Here is a 14,016-nt window from a genome sequence, read left to right as displayed (position 1 = left end):
AGTTTTTAAACTCTTGTGCGCTTATTAACTTAAGCAGGAAGGAAGGTTATGGGAAATACCATGTTTCCCCGAAAATAAGACACTGTCTTATATTTTTTTAAGTTCCAAAATATGCACTAGGTCTTATTTTCAGGGGATGTCTTATTTTTCCATGAAGAAGAATACAGTACAGATTTATCGCCCAGCCCTAGGTGGGTGTCTTATTTTCGGGGGGGTGCCTTATTTTCCGAGGGGGGTGAAAAATCATGGGGATGCCTTACTTTCGGAGGATGTCTTATTTTCGGGGAAACAGGGTATGTGATGTCTGTGATTTGTGGCGTAAAACTACACTCTTGTCTCTGAAACCACTCCCGTCACACCTAGGCCACGCCCACCGTGTTCGGCCGCTTGTTCCCTACTGCGCAAGCTCACTTGTTACCCTGGGGTTGGGTGGAGATCATTGGTCTGTGAAACTCATGGGAATTATGGGGTGGGGTAAAAAACAACCCTAAGAAGGGGTCGTCCATGGTAAAAATGCAGATATGTACTGTGGCACCGTGTGTTACATAGTGTGATAGTCTGATAATGGCGTTTATCAGAGAGGAAGAGAACTAGCTTGCTATATAGAGGGCTCACCTCGGTTTGGGATGGAAGTTCTACGCTGTTTTATCTTAAGCTTTTCGTATATGTTTGGCAGGGGCTTTACAGTTTTTAAAACACTTTACCTATATATTATTATGGTTACAACACGGTTGTATGATTATTTATGACAAATAAACCAGATCTACAAATACATTAAGGGGCAGTACGTTTGTTATTAGTGTCTGTGCAATATGCAGACTCCTAAAAGCCAAGGAATACAGCACTGTGGGAGTCTTTCCTCAATACTCTTCATTACTGTAAACACAACTGTTCCACCCCAAATAATAAGGTTCAATAGGGCTCCACCATTGCAAGAGGGGAGTTGTTGAGCACATATGAGCTAGCTAGCTCTTGCCCACTGCATATTTGCTGGCGGAACAATAAGGTTTGGAGCAACCCCTCCTATATCCGCTAGTTGCTGTGTGTGTATGAGGGGCAGAAGCGGCAGGCAGATGTGTCCGGACTTCCCCACAATTACGTTCCAGTGATACAGGCGTTCGGCCGCACCAGTCTCCTTGCAACAAGTTGGGCGGGACGCTTGCAGTTGCCTGAAGTTAAGAAAAGGGTTTCTCTTCAGAGGCAACACCCTGTGACTTGTCATCAGGGATCACAACGGGGAAGGCAGCTGCGCTATATAACTGCACCCTGTTTATTTTGGGTCGAGACGCCTCTTGCTAGCGGCTTTTAGCCGGACCCTCGGGCAGACATTCCGTAGGGGGTACAGACACTGCGCAATGGCCTCCGTATGGGACCATACCACCTTGGAGCTGGACGATGTGTCGGACGAGGATGGCGAGATGATAGGTAAGGATGGACAGGAGCTGGGCTCTGGCTGGATTGCCTGTAAGTTTATTAAACTCGTTTTGATAACTGGCTGCAAACTCTTCAACTTTAATCTTCTACACTGGAGCTGACTAAACCAGGGCTGGGAACTTGTGCTCCTTGGTAGGTTGAACAGCAGGATGTGGAGAGTTATAGTTTAGGAGGAGCCGTGTACTGTAGGTTGTCAACAGCTTTTAATGATAATATTGTACCACTGATATGAAATATGTTTAGGACTGTGGTTATGGGTAACAGTATATTGGTTAGCCACTCCGGTGAGTTGCAGCTGACTACTTTTTGCAGGCTATAGATACATGTCTTACAGGCCCTATCAATAAAAATGCGCAAAGTGTTTATGGTGTCAAATTAATGACATGATTATAAAGTTCAGTTACACATGATAACGTGTATTTACACATTATTTTTTCTCTTGCATTTTTTAATGCCTTTATTTTACATTTAGCTGCATATTCACATACTGTAGATTAGTTACACCAGTGCTGTCCAACTGGCCACCAGCGCCCCCCCCCCCCCCCTCTTGCCTGGCTGCTGTGACTGCTTACCTTTTTGTAAGTTTAAATAGGGCCTACCTGCCTATGTGCCATACTCTGCTTGCCCTGCCCTATGCTGCCTATGTGTGTCATACTCTGCCTGCCCTATGCTGCCTGTGTGTGCCATACTCTGCCTGCCCTGTGCTGCCTGTGTGTGCCATATTCTGCCTGCCCTATGCTGCCTGTGTGTGCTATACTCTGCCTGCCCTATGCTGCCTGTGTGTGCCATACTCTGCCTGCCCTATGCTGCCTGTGGGAGGTGAACCTGGCAGGGGTTTGTTCTGGGAGTTTATTAGTATTTGGAAATAGTCATTATATGGCCACTAAGGTGTGTAATATATAGATATATATATATATATGCTGGGGGTTGCTGTGCTATCCACAGGGGAGAAGGAGGCATAAGGATTTATGAGTATGTCTTAATATGACATAATATAATTCTTTCCCATATGAAAGAAGGGTGGTTTTTAAAAAGGGGAGTGGTCAAAACTGGCTTCCATTATCGGCCATCCACCATGTAGGTCAGAAAAATTCCAGCCCTCAGTAGCACAGAGTTGGATAGCACTGGATTACACAGTCAGGTGTCATGGCCTCAATTTCTCCTGACAGACAACAGCCAAACAATCAACAAATGTTGTTGGTAGTGTGTTGGCAGCAACAAGTGAGTTGTTTCATCAACAACACTTGCTTGTCTATGGGAGAACACAGAGCTCTGCTAATTTTGGAATATGGTGCATAGGACTGTATTGCCAAGAGGTTTAACAGCTATACTTTGTGGTGCATTTTTTGCTGTGAATCTTTACTGCACTAGGTGTAACATCTCCCCTGAATAAGAGGTTATATACCCACAAAAAATACATTTTTGGCTAGTGAAAGAAACTATAAATCCAATCAACTTTCCAGTACACATTCATTACTGATCCTTCAGTGGCTAATTAACAATTAAATTAGATACATTTTTCAGCCTGTACTGACTTCTGTGCATGCCTAACATTTGACACCCTCCAGTGAATAACACTATCCTTCTTTTAGAATAAGGGGGGGGGGGGACCTCTGCCAAATTTAAACCAGCTCACCCCCACCCCCACCCAGCAAGGACCCTGGGGTCCTGACTAATAAATTCAGAAAAGGCATATGATACACATAATCTCAAATTCTGTTGACAAGGGGTCATACAAATTTTGGGTCCCAGTTACTTTTAGTGGCCTACTGCCATGTTACAAGAAAGCTTAAAGGACAATGAAAGTCAAAATCTATTAAGCACACTATTAAATAGTACTACTATTGCTGTGTAAAAACGCTATATTCCTGGCTTGCCTAATGAAAGAGTTACAGAGATACACATACTAGAACCTACATACTTGTTTCAGTGAACGGCCCCGCCATCTTGTCCAGCATGTCACAGAGTGTCCCCCCCCTACCCCACAGCATGTCACAGAGTGTCTTCCGCTCCGCTCACCTGCCGACAGCACCCCCCCCCCGCCGCTGCCACACTCTGTGCCCCCCACAGCATGTCACAGATCTTCCTTTGCCAGCAACACCTTCCCCCCCCCCCCCCCGCCGCCGCTCGCACCTAGGCGGCTCGGCAGCTACTCACAACCCCCCCCTGCCGCCGCTGCTGCCACATTTTGTGCCCCCCACAGCATGTCACACTCTGTGCCCTCCCACAGCATGCCGGCAGCACCCCCCGCTGCCGCCGCTCGCAGCTTGGCGGCTCGGCAGTTACTCGCATGGCCCATACAAAAAAGAGACATACTCAAACCTGCCACAAACCCCCTGCTCCCCGCTCCTGCCACAAACCCTCGGTCGCTCCCTGCATCTGCCCCCACTCCCCCCACCTGCATGTCACAGAGTTCACTGTCCTGCGTCGCCATGGCAACCGGATGCTCCTGCTGTGTGCGCATGCGCCACCTATAGTAACAAGTCGCTAAGTCTGGGAAGGAGTGATGCATTATGGGAATCTTCTCTACCCTGCTCAGAGTTTTTTTTTTCTGTTTGGCTTCTGATCTTCTGAACAGGTGAAGTATGGGGAGACTTAAGGGCACTATTGAGACAACTGAAGGTATGCCTGCAGCTTGAGATTAACTTTTTATTAGCCTTTCTTCCTCCTTTAAGGCCCATGCGATGTTAGTTTTATGTGATAATTTTTATGTTTTTTAATCATAGTTTCTATAGATTTAAATGCAGCATTTGCAAAGAGAAACAAGGCTACAATATGTCAATACCCTAGCACAAGTTGTTTTTTTTTTTGTGTGGTGACTGGATTTTATGACCCAAAGGAAACCTGACTGTAACCTGCTGCTTTTGTACTACAATTATTTCCTGCAGCACAAGACATTGTTAAATGCAACTGACTGCATGCAAGCTCTAATGATAGAGTAACTGTGTCTTTTGAAAGGTGCAAATAAAGCATTATAGTCATACTGACACAAAAAACTACTCTACAAAGTATTAATGTACATTAAAAGTTACCTATAGGTGATGTTGATCATTTTTTGCTGATTGGGCTGCTTTTGTAAGTAACTTAAAGTTCCTAAACCTGATTGTTTTGCCAACCTGCCTGTCCTTACTCAACCTGTCAGTTATAGCTTTTAATAGTAATGACTCCTGCTGCACAAATATGGCAGCCCCCTCATAGAGGAACATAGGGATTTGGAAAAGTAATGTAAAAGCATTGGGTACTTTTATGGCAAAATTCTATAGCTCATGTAAAGACAATGCTATGATGTTGTAAAAAACATTTTAATTTCTGGTGTCAGTATCTCTTTAAGGCTAGAATTCACTGGTTAGTATTTGTAGGATAATTTCAGGTAAGCCTTTAATGCTTTGTGAATATATCTCTTCACATATTCATGTGGCAATGCATCATACATGGTGCAGATATAGTGCATCTGCAGAATACTAGGTATCAGCCATTTGGCCATAGTTTAAAGAATAGGACAGCAAATAACGTTTTCATCTCTACCTAACTGACCTTCAAGATTGGTTTTCATGTGCATTTTATTTAACCAAAATCTTTCCTTAGGGCTGTGCCACATGGGGTGCTTCATCGCCCAGTGGGAACTCTCCTGCCCCTCTGCATTAGTTGGAATGCTGCATGTCAAACTCAATATATGCCCCAATCCCCATATGCCCCAAAAGATCACAAAATAGAGAATCGCTTCCTTTCCACTGGAAATCATTTTTCATTCATTTGCTTGAGGCTGAAAATCGCAAATGTTTTATCAAACTAGGAGATAACTAAAGATGCTACAGTTCCCATTGTAAGGTTTTACTTGCGACTTTTCTTGGTTTCAGAAATTTCTTTCACGTATATTCACATTTGCGGTTTTTGCTGTGTTTTTTCTCAAATCGAAAAAACAAAAAACTTGTATTTTGATTAATCTACTTTGCCTGTTAAAATCATTTAACCATTAAATGAACCCAATAGGATTTTTTTGTCACCAATATTGATTCATGCCACGTAGGATCAAATACAAGGTACTGTTTTATTGTTACAGGCAATAATTAAAGAAAAAAAATTAGATGTATTCCCTTAAAATAGACTGTATGGGTGATGGCTTTCTGTAATTCAGAGATTTTGGATAATGAATTTCCACATAAGGAATCCCACCCCTGCAAGATACTAAAAGTTTGGAACTGTTATATAATATTTTAATTTTAGAAACTGCCACAGTATAAATATGTATGTTGTTAGTAGCTTTATCTTTAGCCAAAGTATTAAAAATCATACCTCTGGAGTCCTTGGCTAAAAGCCACTCTGGAGCCAGAACTGGTAAGCCTGGAACCCTGCCAATATTAACATACTCTGTAATAACACGTTTTCCAGGTTACAATATCCAAACATATTGTAACGTTCATTTCATGTATGAGATTTCTGTTCAGAAAATTCATCATCTAAAGAGGTTATAAACAGCAGTGTTATTCCTTACAGTGTTTTATTTAAACAACTCATTTTTGATGAGACTCGCTTATCTCATTTTCCTTTTTAATAATAAGATATTGCTGTTTACTTGATGTTACCCAGCCTAGCTTAAAGAAAAACTATACCCATGAACAGTGTTGGTCTATACAGAAATATATTGCATAAAGAAGCTCACATGTCAAACCCTGCTTGGCATTGGGTACTCCTTAAATAGAAAATTGCCATTTTAAGAATTAAGGCCCCCCCCCGGGATCATAGGAGTCACAGTGCACACAAGGTACACATATATTATTTCTGGTCATGTGATCTCTGAGGTAGCACACAAATGGCTTAAGTGAAAGGATGCATATGAAAATACTGAAATGGCAGATATACATAGAGCAGGAAAAGAGGTGAATGGCACAAAAAATATAATCCAAGCGTGTAGCAGCAATGTTTCAAAAAGTGTAAATTGCTCTTATGTCGCTACATTGCATAATCAGTCATTTATGAAAAAGCAGTTGCCTGGGTTGGAAATAACTTTTAAACTGTATACATCAGATATTTAGTTGATTAATATTTTTGGCTCTAAAAGTAAATGTGACATCAGAGATGTGCACAGATGAGAGAATAATTAACTTGCGATTTTTCTTTTCTCTCTTTATAATTCATGATAAATGCATTCTGCTTTGCAAAACATAGCAAATGATAATTCACTTTTTGTGGAAAGCCTGTGTAACACAGGATACTCCACCTATTTACCATTACATCCATTGCATCCATTGCTCACAATAGATTGTATCAGTACACTGTCCTATTCCATTTTTTATCTTAGTTCTTAAGTCAAATAAAACAATGTTTCAATTATTATAGCTGAGCAAACAGCTATGCTATATAATCAGTATACATTAATCTCTATAATCCATGCTTAGTGTATTCTTCTTTGCAAAAGAAAGCAAGTGATAACACACCTTATAGCTGAGCAAACATACATTTTAGGCTTTTGTCTATAGAGCCAAATGGTTCCTTATGAAAAGTCAGTAGCCTAAAAATTCAGCACAGTGCCCCCCATCTTCACAGTATATCTACTGCTAAATTTAAGTTAGTGTAAGGCAGATAATTTCTTTCTTTATGCATTATGTCATCTCACAAATCACTTTCAGTTTCTACTGCAATGGGGTACAAAGAAGAGGTCCTCTACACTCGCCCATGGGACATTACTCTAAACCTCTCTAAGACAGAATTATTCCCTTTGCCCCATCCAACAGCCACAACATTGCATTAATAAATAATTCATTATCACCGCATGTCTCTAGGCACAGTGCCTTGGGGTAATCTTTGGTTCTGTTCTGTCCTTCACTTTCATATTACAGCTATAACTAAATTGCATTCACTTAAGGAAACAGTAACACCAAAAATGAAAGTGTTTTAAAGTAATTAAAATATAATTTACTGTTGCCCTGCACTGGTAAAACTGGTGTGTTTTCTTTAGAAAAAAAAATACTTAAAGGGATACTGACATGAAAAAACTACTTTTCAAAATATGAATATACATAAAAAGTTACCTATAGGTCATGTTGACGTTTTTTTGCTGACAGGTTTGGTTTTGTAAGTAATTGTTACTTGAAGTTCCTAAACCTGACTGTTTTGCCAACCTGACTGTCACTTCCCAACCTGTCAGTTATAGCTTCTAATGCTAACAGACAAATATGGCCGCCCCCTCATAGAAGAACATAGGGGATCAGACAGGTAATGTAAACGCATCAGGCAAATATTTTTATGGCAAAATTATAAAGTTCTTGCAAAGACAATGTTATGATAGATGTAAAAAAAGATTGAATTTCTGGTGTCAGTATCTCTTTAACTCTGGAGCGCCCTCCTCTGTCCAGACTTCTCAGATGAGGTCTTATGGGGTAAAATAAAATAAATAAAAAATAGCGTAATACAGTAATGAGATATTAATAATCACCCCTCTAAAACGTGTTTATATCTAAAACAAATCTAGTGAACACTGCTACTAAATTTACTTCATTTTTCTGTGAAAACACATAAATACAATCCACTGCGAAATGTTTAAAGTTCGTGTCTATTTAAATAAGTGAATTTCCGTATTTCACACTCTTCCGTGACTTCTTTTTATCCTTAGCCAATTGTGCATATACTTACAGACCAACACTGTGGTCTTGGAGCTTGTAACAAATTCCCTTGTGGTTTAACTATAACTCCCAGCTTCTCTTTTTCCACTTTCTCCTGCTGCTGGACAAATATACAACGGACATGTGTAAAATCCTAAAACTTTATTCTAAAACATATTAAAAGTTTAAACTCACAAACGCCATAAAAATTGCGCCCATCGGGAGTCCTTTTGTAAACAGCATTGGATCCTTGCTTGCTTATCAGTCTCTTTATGCGATCTGCAGTACTCGCTTTGATCCTGGCTTGCAAATCTCTCCGTTCGCGTTCTCCCTTTGGCATCTCTCTCGCCAAATGGGCCGATGGGCACAATTTTTATGGCGTTTGTGAGTTTAAACTTTAAATATGTTTTAGAATAAAGTTTTAGGATTTTACACATGTCCGTTGTATATTTGTCCAGCAGCAGGAGAAAGTGGAAAAAGAGAAGCTGGGAGTTATAGTTCAACCACGAGGGAATTTGTTACAAGCTCCAAGACCACAGTGTTGGTCTGTAAGTATATGCACAATTGGCTAAGGATAAAAGAAGTCACGGAAGAGTGTGAAATACTGAAATTCACTTATTTAAATAGACACGAACTTTAAACATTTTGCGGTGGATTGTATTTATGTGTTTTCACAGAAAAGTGAAGTAAATTTAGTAGCGGTGTTCACTAGATTTGTTTTAGATATAAACACGTTTTAGAGGGGTGATTATTAATATCTTATTACTGTATTACGCTATTTTTATTTTTTATTTATTTTATTTTACCCCATAAGACCTCATCTGAGAAGTTTGGACAGAGGAGGGCGCTCCAGAGTTAAGTATTTTTTTTTTGTTTAAACCGAAGCACAAGGTATCTGGAGTGGGTTATACATTTCATTCACACTGAAAAAGTGTTTTCTTTAGAAACACTACTATAGTTTATATAAATAAGCTGCTGTGTAGCCACGGGGGCAGCCATTCCAGCTGGAAAAAGGAGAAAAGGCACAGGATACATAGCAGATAACAGATAAGACACCATTGTATTCTACAGAGTTTATCTCTTAGCTGCTATACAACCTGTGCTTTTTCTCCATTTGAATGGCTGACTCCATGGCTACACAGCAGGGTATTTATACAAACTCTAGTACTGTTTCTAAAACAAACACACAACTTTTAGGGCTCTGACACACGGGGAAGACTCGCGAGTCTTTTTCGGCGATTTCGGGAAATCGCGCCGCCGCGTGTGCCATCCCGCCGGCGACTTACATGTTCACCGGTGGGATGGCGGGTCATGGCAACTCGGGGAGATTAGTGGCCCGTGACAAGGGAGATTTGTCGCGGGCGACTAATCTCCCCGTGTGCCAGAGCCCATACCAGTGCAGGGCAGCGGTATATTATAGTTTAGTTTAATTTATTTGCTTTATTTTATTTGGTGTTACTGTTCCTTTAAGGGCTCTGGCACACGAGGAGATTTGTCACTGGCGATTTTTAAAAGAGCGATTTGGCGACAAGACGAGCGACAAGATGCCAATGCTAAATCAATGGAAATCGCCAGCGTCAAAACATACGAGGCTACTTCAAATCGCCTGCTGTTTCAAATCGCACACAGACTCTTTTCTGAGCAACTTGAGTAAACATGAGGGGGGGTTAACTGTTGAGTGTACCATGGGTAGCAGATCGCCTGGAGCTCAACTCGCATGAAATCTCTTCGTGGGTATTGTCGTGGCGACTTGTCGCCAAAGCGCCAGGGGGAAAAAACGCAGGTGACAAATCTCCTCGTGTGCTAGAGCCCTAAGGAATAATCCCAAAACTAGGATAGTTTATCAACCAAGATGCCACCAAAATTTTGATTCTGTCTTATTGTGTCATGTATCAATTACACTCTGTTAATTGGCCTTGCCTTCCAGAGACTGTTACCTCTCCAGTACATAATGAATTCCGCTACTTTTCAGAATAAAATTCAAAGCAATTCACTACACTATCCTACATCTCTTGAGCTAATCTGCAAGCAACCCCCAAACTGCTTGTTACACTCCTCTACTGGCCTGCTTCTCCCTAATTACCTCTTCAAAAACTTTGCTTGGGCTGCACCCCTTTTCTGGAATTCCCTCCCACATTCCATCCAAATATTTCCTAATCTTGCTGCTTTAAACAATCTCTTGAAACGTATTTATTTACAGAACATTACTCTCATCAAGCCTAAAGTAGTGTCAGTGTACGCTGTGTGCTGCTAAATGTAATGCTTAATACACATCTTTCACTGAATCCTGAGATTGCCTATCCCCACACCTTGTGTTTTGCACCTCTTCTACTTTTAGATTTTCAGGACAGGTCCCTCTTTACCTGTATTTGTTATTGGTTGTATTTTTGTATGTAATGTGTATGTTTGTTTTATATGCCCATCTATACATGTGTAACAAAACAGTAAGTAAAACAAATTATAGGGCTGGTCAGATGGCTTAAAGGAGAAGGAAAAGCAAAGTCACTTGGGGGTGCCAAAATGTTAGGCACCCCCAAGTGACTTTAATCGCTTACCCCGTACCCCAGGCTGGTGCCCCTGTTCGGAGAGAACAGCACCAGCCAGGGGTACCTGTAGCGCATTGCTTCCTCCTTCCTACTCGAGCTGCTGCTGTTTGTCTGAGACAGGCGCATGTGCAGTAGAGTGAAAAGCTGACTTCTCTGTTAAAGTTCGGCTTTTCACTCTACTGCGTATGCGCGCGCAGCGATACAGGAAGGAGGAAGCGATCGCTGCTACCCCGGGCTGGTGCTGTTCTCTCAGAACAGGGGCACCAGCCCGGGGTAAAAGGTAGGCTATTGAAGTCACTTGGGGTGCCTAACATTTTGGCACCGCCAAGTGACTTTGACTTTCCTTCTCCTTTAAGGTGCCCATACACCTTCATGGGCACTCCCGATATCCCCCACCTACGGGTGAGCGATATCGGGAGAATCCAGGCTAATTCGATCGTTTGGCCCTGGGGCCAAAAGGTCAAATTATTACAGCGGGTATAGGCAAAGTCGGTCCGGGGACCGCATCAACGATCCAATGCGGTCCCCGATCCGACAAGATTTTTTAACCTGCCGATTGAGATCTGCCCGATTTCAGGCCAGATATTGGTCGGGCAGGCCTGTCGGTAGTGCCCATACACGGGATATATGGGCAAACAGTCCCTGTTTTATTTAATTATCTTTGGCCAGATATTGGTCGGGTGGGCCTGTCGAAAGGCCCCATACATGGGCCAAAAATTTGCAGAAGGACCGAGCTGCATCAACCCTACTTCTTAGTAAAATGATTAGTGAGTTTGTATCATAGAAGCTGAGGTTGAAAAAACACATCCATCAAGTTAAATCTTTTGTTTTGTCAAAACATACCAAACTGCTAGTTGATTATTTTGTGTAGCGCATAGAAGGAAGTGGCCAAAAGTTATGGTACTATGTGCTTGTGTTTTGGCTGGGTCGTGGGGTCCCCAGTATTTCTGATGGTGGCCCAGTAGCAACGCCTGTTATAAATTCTAGGATAACCACAAATCTCCTTCTGGTCATTTTTTTTTTTTTTTTTGAAGGACTTTTGGCAGTTTCTCTGTAATTTGTTCATCAGATCATAGTTTTTTATTCTGGCAATGAATGTGTTGGAAGTAAAAGTTTGATGGGGAATGAGAAACATTTTTTGTGTGTGCAATATCCTAATGAATCCTGATAGCAAAGCATCACATTTTTGTGTATTTTGTTTTGTGTATCAACTTAACATATTGCCCATTTCAGAGACAGTTGTAATTGGTTCAGTGTAGAAATTTAGATGAGATTGTTTCATTTTTGAAAAAGAATAATATGTATGTTCAAATCTATTGAACAAATTTTCTACGCCATAGTGACCTATGTATATATTTTGACTGAAGGCTACAAAAGTGCCTTTTACGCACTCTTAGCATTAGATGGAATTTATTACTGGAAGCCAATTTTAATCGGTTTATTAGATTTGTGTAGTCTGTTTTCAATCCTTGCTTCACTGCTGTGCTTATCTACACATCTGTTTTTCTTCCTGGCACTTATCAATGCTATTTTTGCCAGAGGAGCCTGCTCTGATTTTGAATGGAAACTGCTGTTTCCTTGAATACATAATACAAGTGTCTATCCATTTTGCAGCAGTTATTTTTTGCACTGATTTTCTTTTGGTACAGATGAAAGATGTTCACCTTAATTGACATTATCTGTATGTATATACAGGTATGGGACCTGTTACCCAGAATGCTCAGGACCTGGGGTTTTCCGGATAAGGGATCTTTCTGTAATTTGGATCTCCATAACTTAAGTCTGCTAAAAATAATTTAAATGTAGAATAAACCCTATAGGCTTGTTTTGCCTCCAATAAGGATTAATTATATCTTAGTTAGGATCAAGTACAGGGTACTGTTTTATTATTTCATAGAAAAAGGAAATCATTTTTTAAAAATTAGAATTATTTGCTTATAATGGAGTCTATGGGAGATGGCCTTTCTGTAATTCGTAACTTTCTGGATAATGGGTTTCCGGGATAAGGGATCCCATACCTGTACACACATATATTTGAAAGCTCTTAATGCAATCCAATATGTATGCCACAAATAATGCAAGAGGGGCTTTTTCTAAGAGCCGGCCAAACTACTTAGATGAGAGGTGCAGGTTAAGCATGGTTGCCAATAAAATTGGGTAAATAGTGACGTTTTTTACCCTTTAATTGCATGTCTCACACTAGTGGTATACTTGCTGTGGTCTAAACATTTAATTATTTTTTTAGTTTCAGTGGAAATGGAACAAACAATAGTTCCTACATATGGCGCAATGGCAGAAAATGCACCAATACTTTCAGCAGCTGAAATTGTAAGTACTTTGTTAATTACTTTGTAATGCAATTTCTTCCCCATTTATTTTATTCATCTGCAAAAGCATTAAGTACCCTCCTATTACCCTCTAGCCAGGGGAATACCACACATTTTTGCTGGCATAAATACGCCAGTGGATAAAAATACAATCCACACGCATACTTTTGTGTTTCTGCACCGTAATCCTTCATGTGTTCGCACTGACAGGCCGATACCATGTCTGTGAGTGCATTTGCAAACGTAGCGGAATAATCCCTAAACTAAGATGGATGGATAGTCCAGTCTCTGGCTGTAAAATGTTTCCTTTTCTGTTATTATCTACCTCATTATCCTGATCTCTAAGGGAGGTGACAGACGGGGCGACTAATCTCCCACAATGCCATCCCACAGGCAAGAATGTAAATCGCTGGTGGAATGGCATTCACGTCGCTGTGATTTCTGGAAGTCACCCGAAGATGCCTTGAGAGGACCGGAAATCACAGTGACGCGTATGCCATCCCACCAGCGATTTACATTCTTCTCGGTGGGATGGCATTGCGGGGAGATTAGTCGCCCGTGGCAACAAAGATTTGTTGTGGGGCGACTAATCTCCCCCTCTGTCACCTCCCCTAGGGCAAGGACACACAGATTATTGGTTCTGCTCCTCTCAGTCTGCAGTTTTTAGGCAGGCAGAGAGAAGCAGATATGCTCTCTCCCACAGCTCTGTGTATCTGCATTGACAAGTACAGCTTCCGTCTTATTGCAAGTACATGGAGCAGAGCAGAGTGGAGACCAGGCCAAAAACATGAAAGCTGGCATATTGGGGCTACACTCCTCTCTGCTCTGTGTACCTGCACACTGGAGAAAGCGGATCTAAGAGACAATTATCAGTATTGTCTGTTTAGTAGCCGCATAGCACGTAGCGAAAAATTTTCAACTTCTGTGTTTATGTGACAAAAAGTCACATAATTTTAAGGATTCGGTTTGGCCAGGAGTGTGGATTCAGCCAAAACCGGATCCTGCTGAAAAAGGTTGAATCTTGGCTGAATCCTGGATTCGGTGCATCCCTAGCCCTTGGAGCTTGATAGTCCTCTAATTATTTCTTTTAACTGATCAAATTAGTCTCTT

At 41.2% G+C, this 14,016-nt stretch overlaps 1 protein-coding gene across 3 annotated transcripts in view; it reads left to right on the top strand.

The window, feature by feature from the left end:
- ano6 (anoctamin 6) overlaps nucleotides 1–14,016 on the top strand; it is a 98,891-nt gene that overhangs the window by 46,010 nt on the left and 38,865 nt on the right. For 2 of the 3 annotated variants that reach the window (XM_012959928.3, XM_012959927.3), the window contains exon 2: nucleotides 12,825–12,907. In XM_012959928.3, coding sequence (XP_012815382.1) covers nucleotides 12,836–12,907 — 72 coding nt within the window. In that variant the 5' untranslated portion in view covers nucleotides 12,825–12,835. Of the gene's footprint in view, nucleotides 1–951; nucleotides 1,426–12,824; nucleotides 12,908–14,016 lie in introns of those variants that run through there. The other variant, XM_002932807.5, reaches the window with a different exon arrangement.

This window comes from Xenopus tropicalis, chromosome 3 (genome assembly GCF_000004195.4).
Source record: "Xenopus tropicalis strain Nigerian chromosome 3, UCB_Xtro_10.0, whole genome shotgun sequence".
Taxonomy (NCBI): Eukaryota; Metazoa; Chordata; class Amphibia; order Anura; family Pipidae; genus Xenopus; species Xenopus tropicalis.
This window is presented reverse-complemented; position numbering and strand designations above follow the sequence as displayed.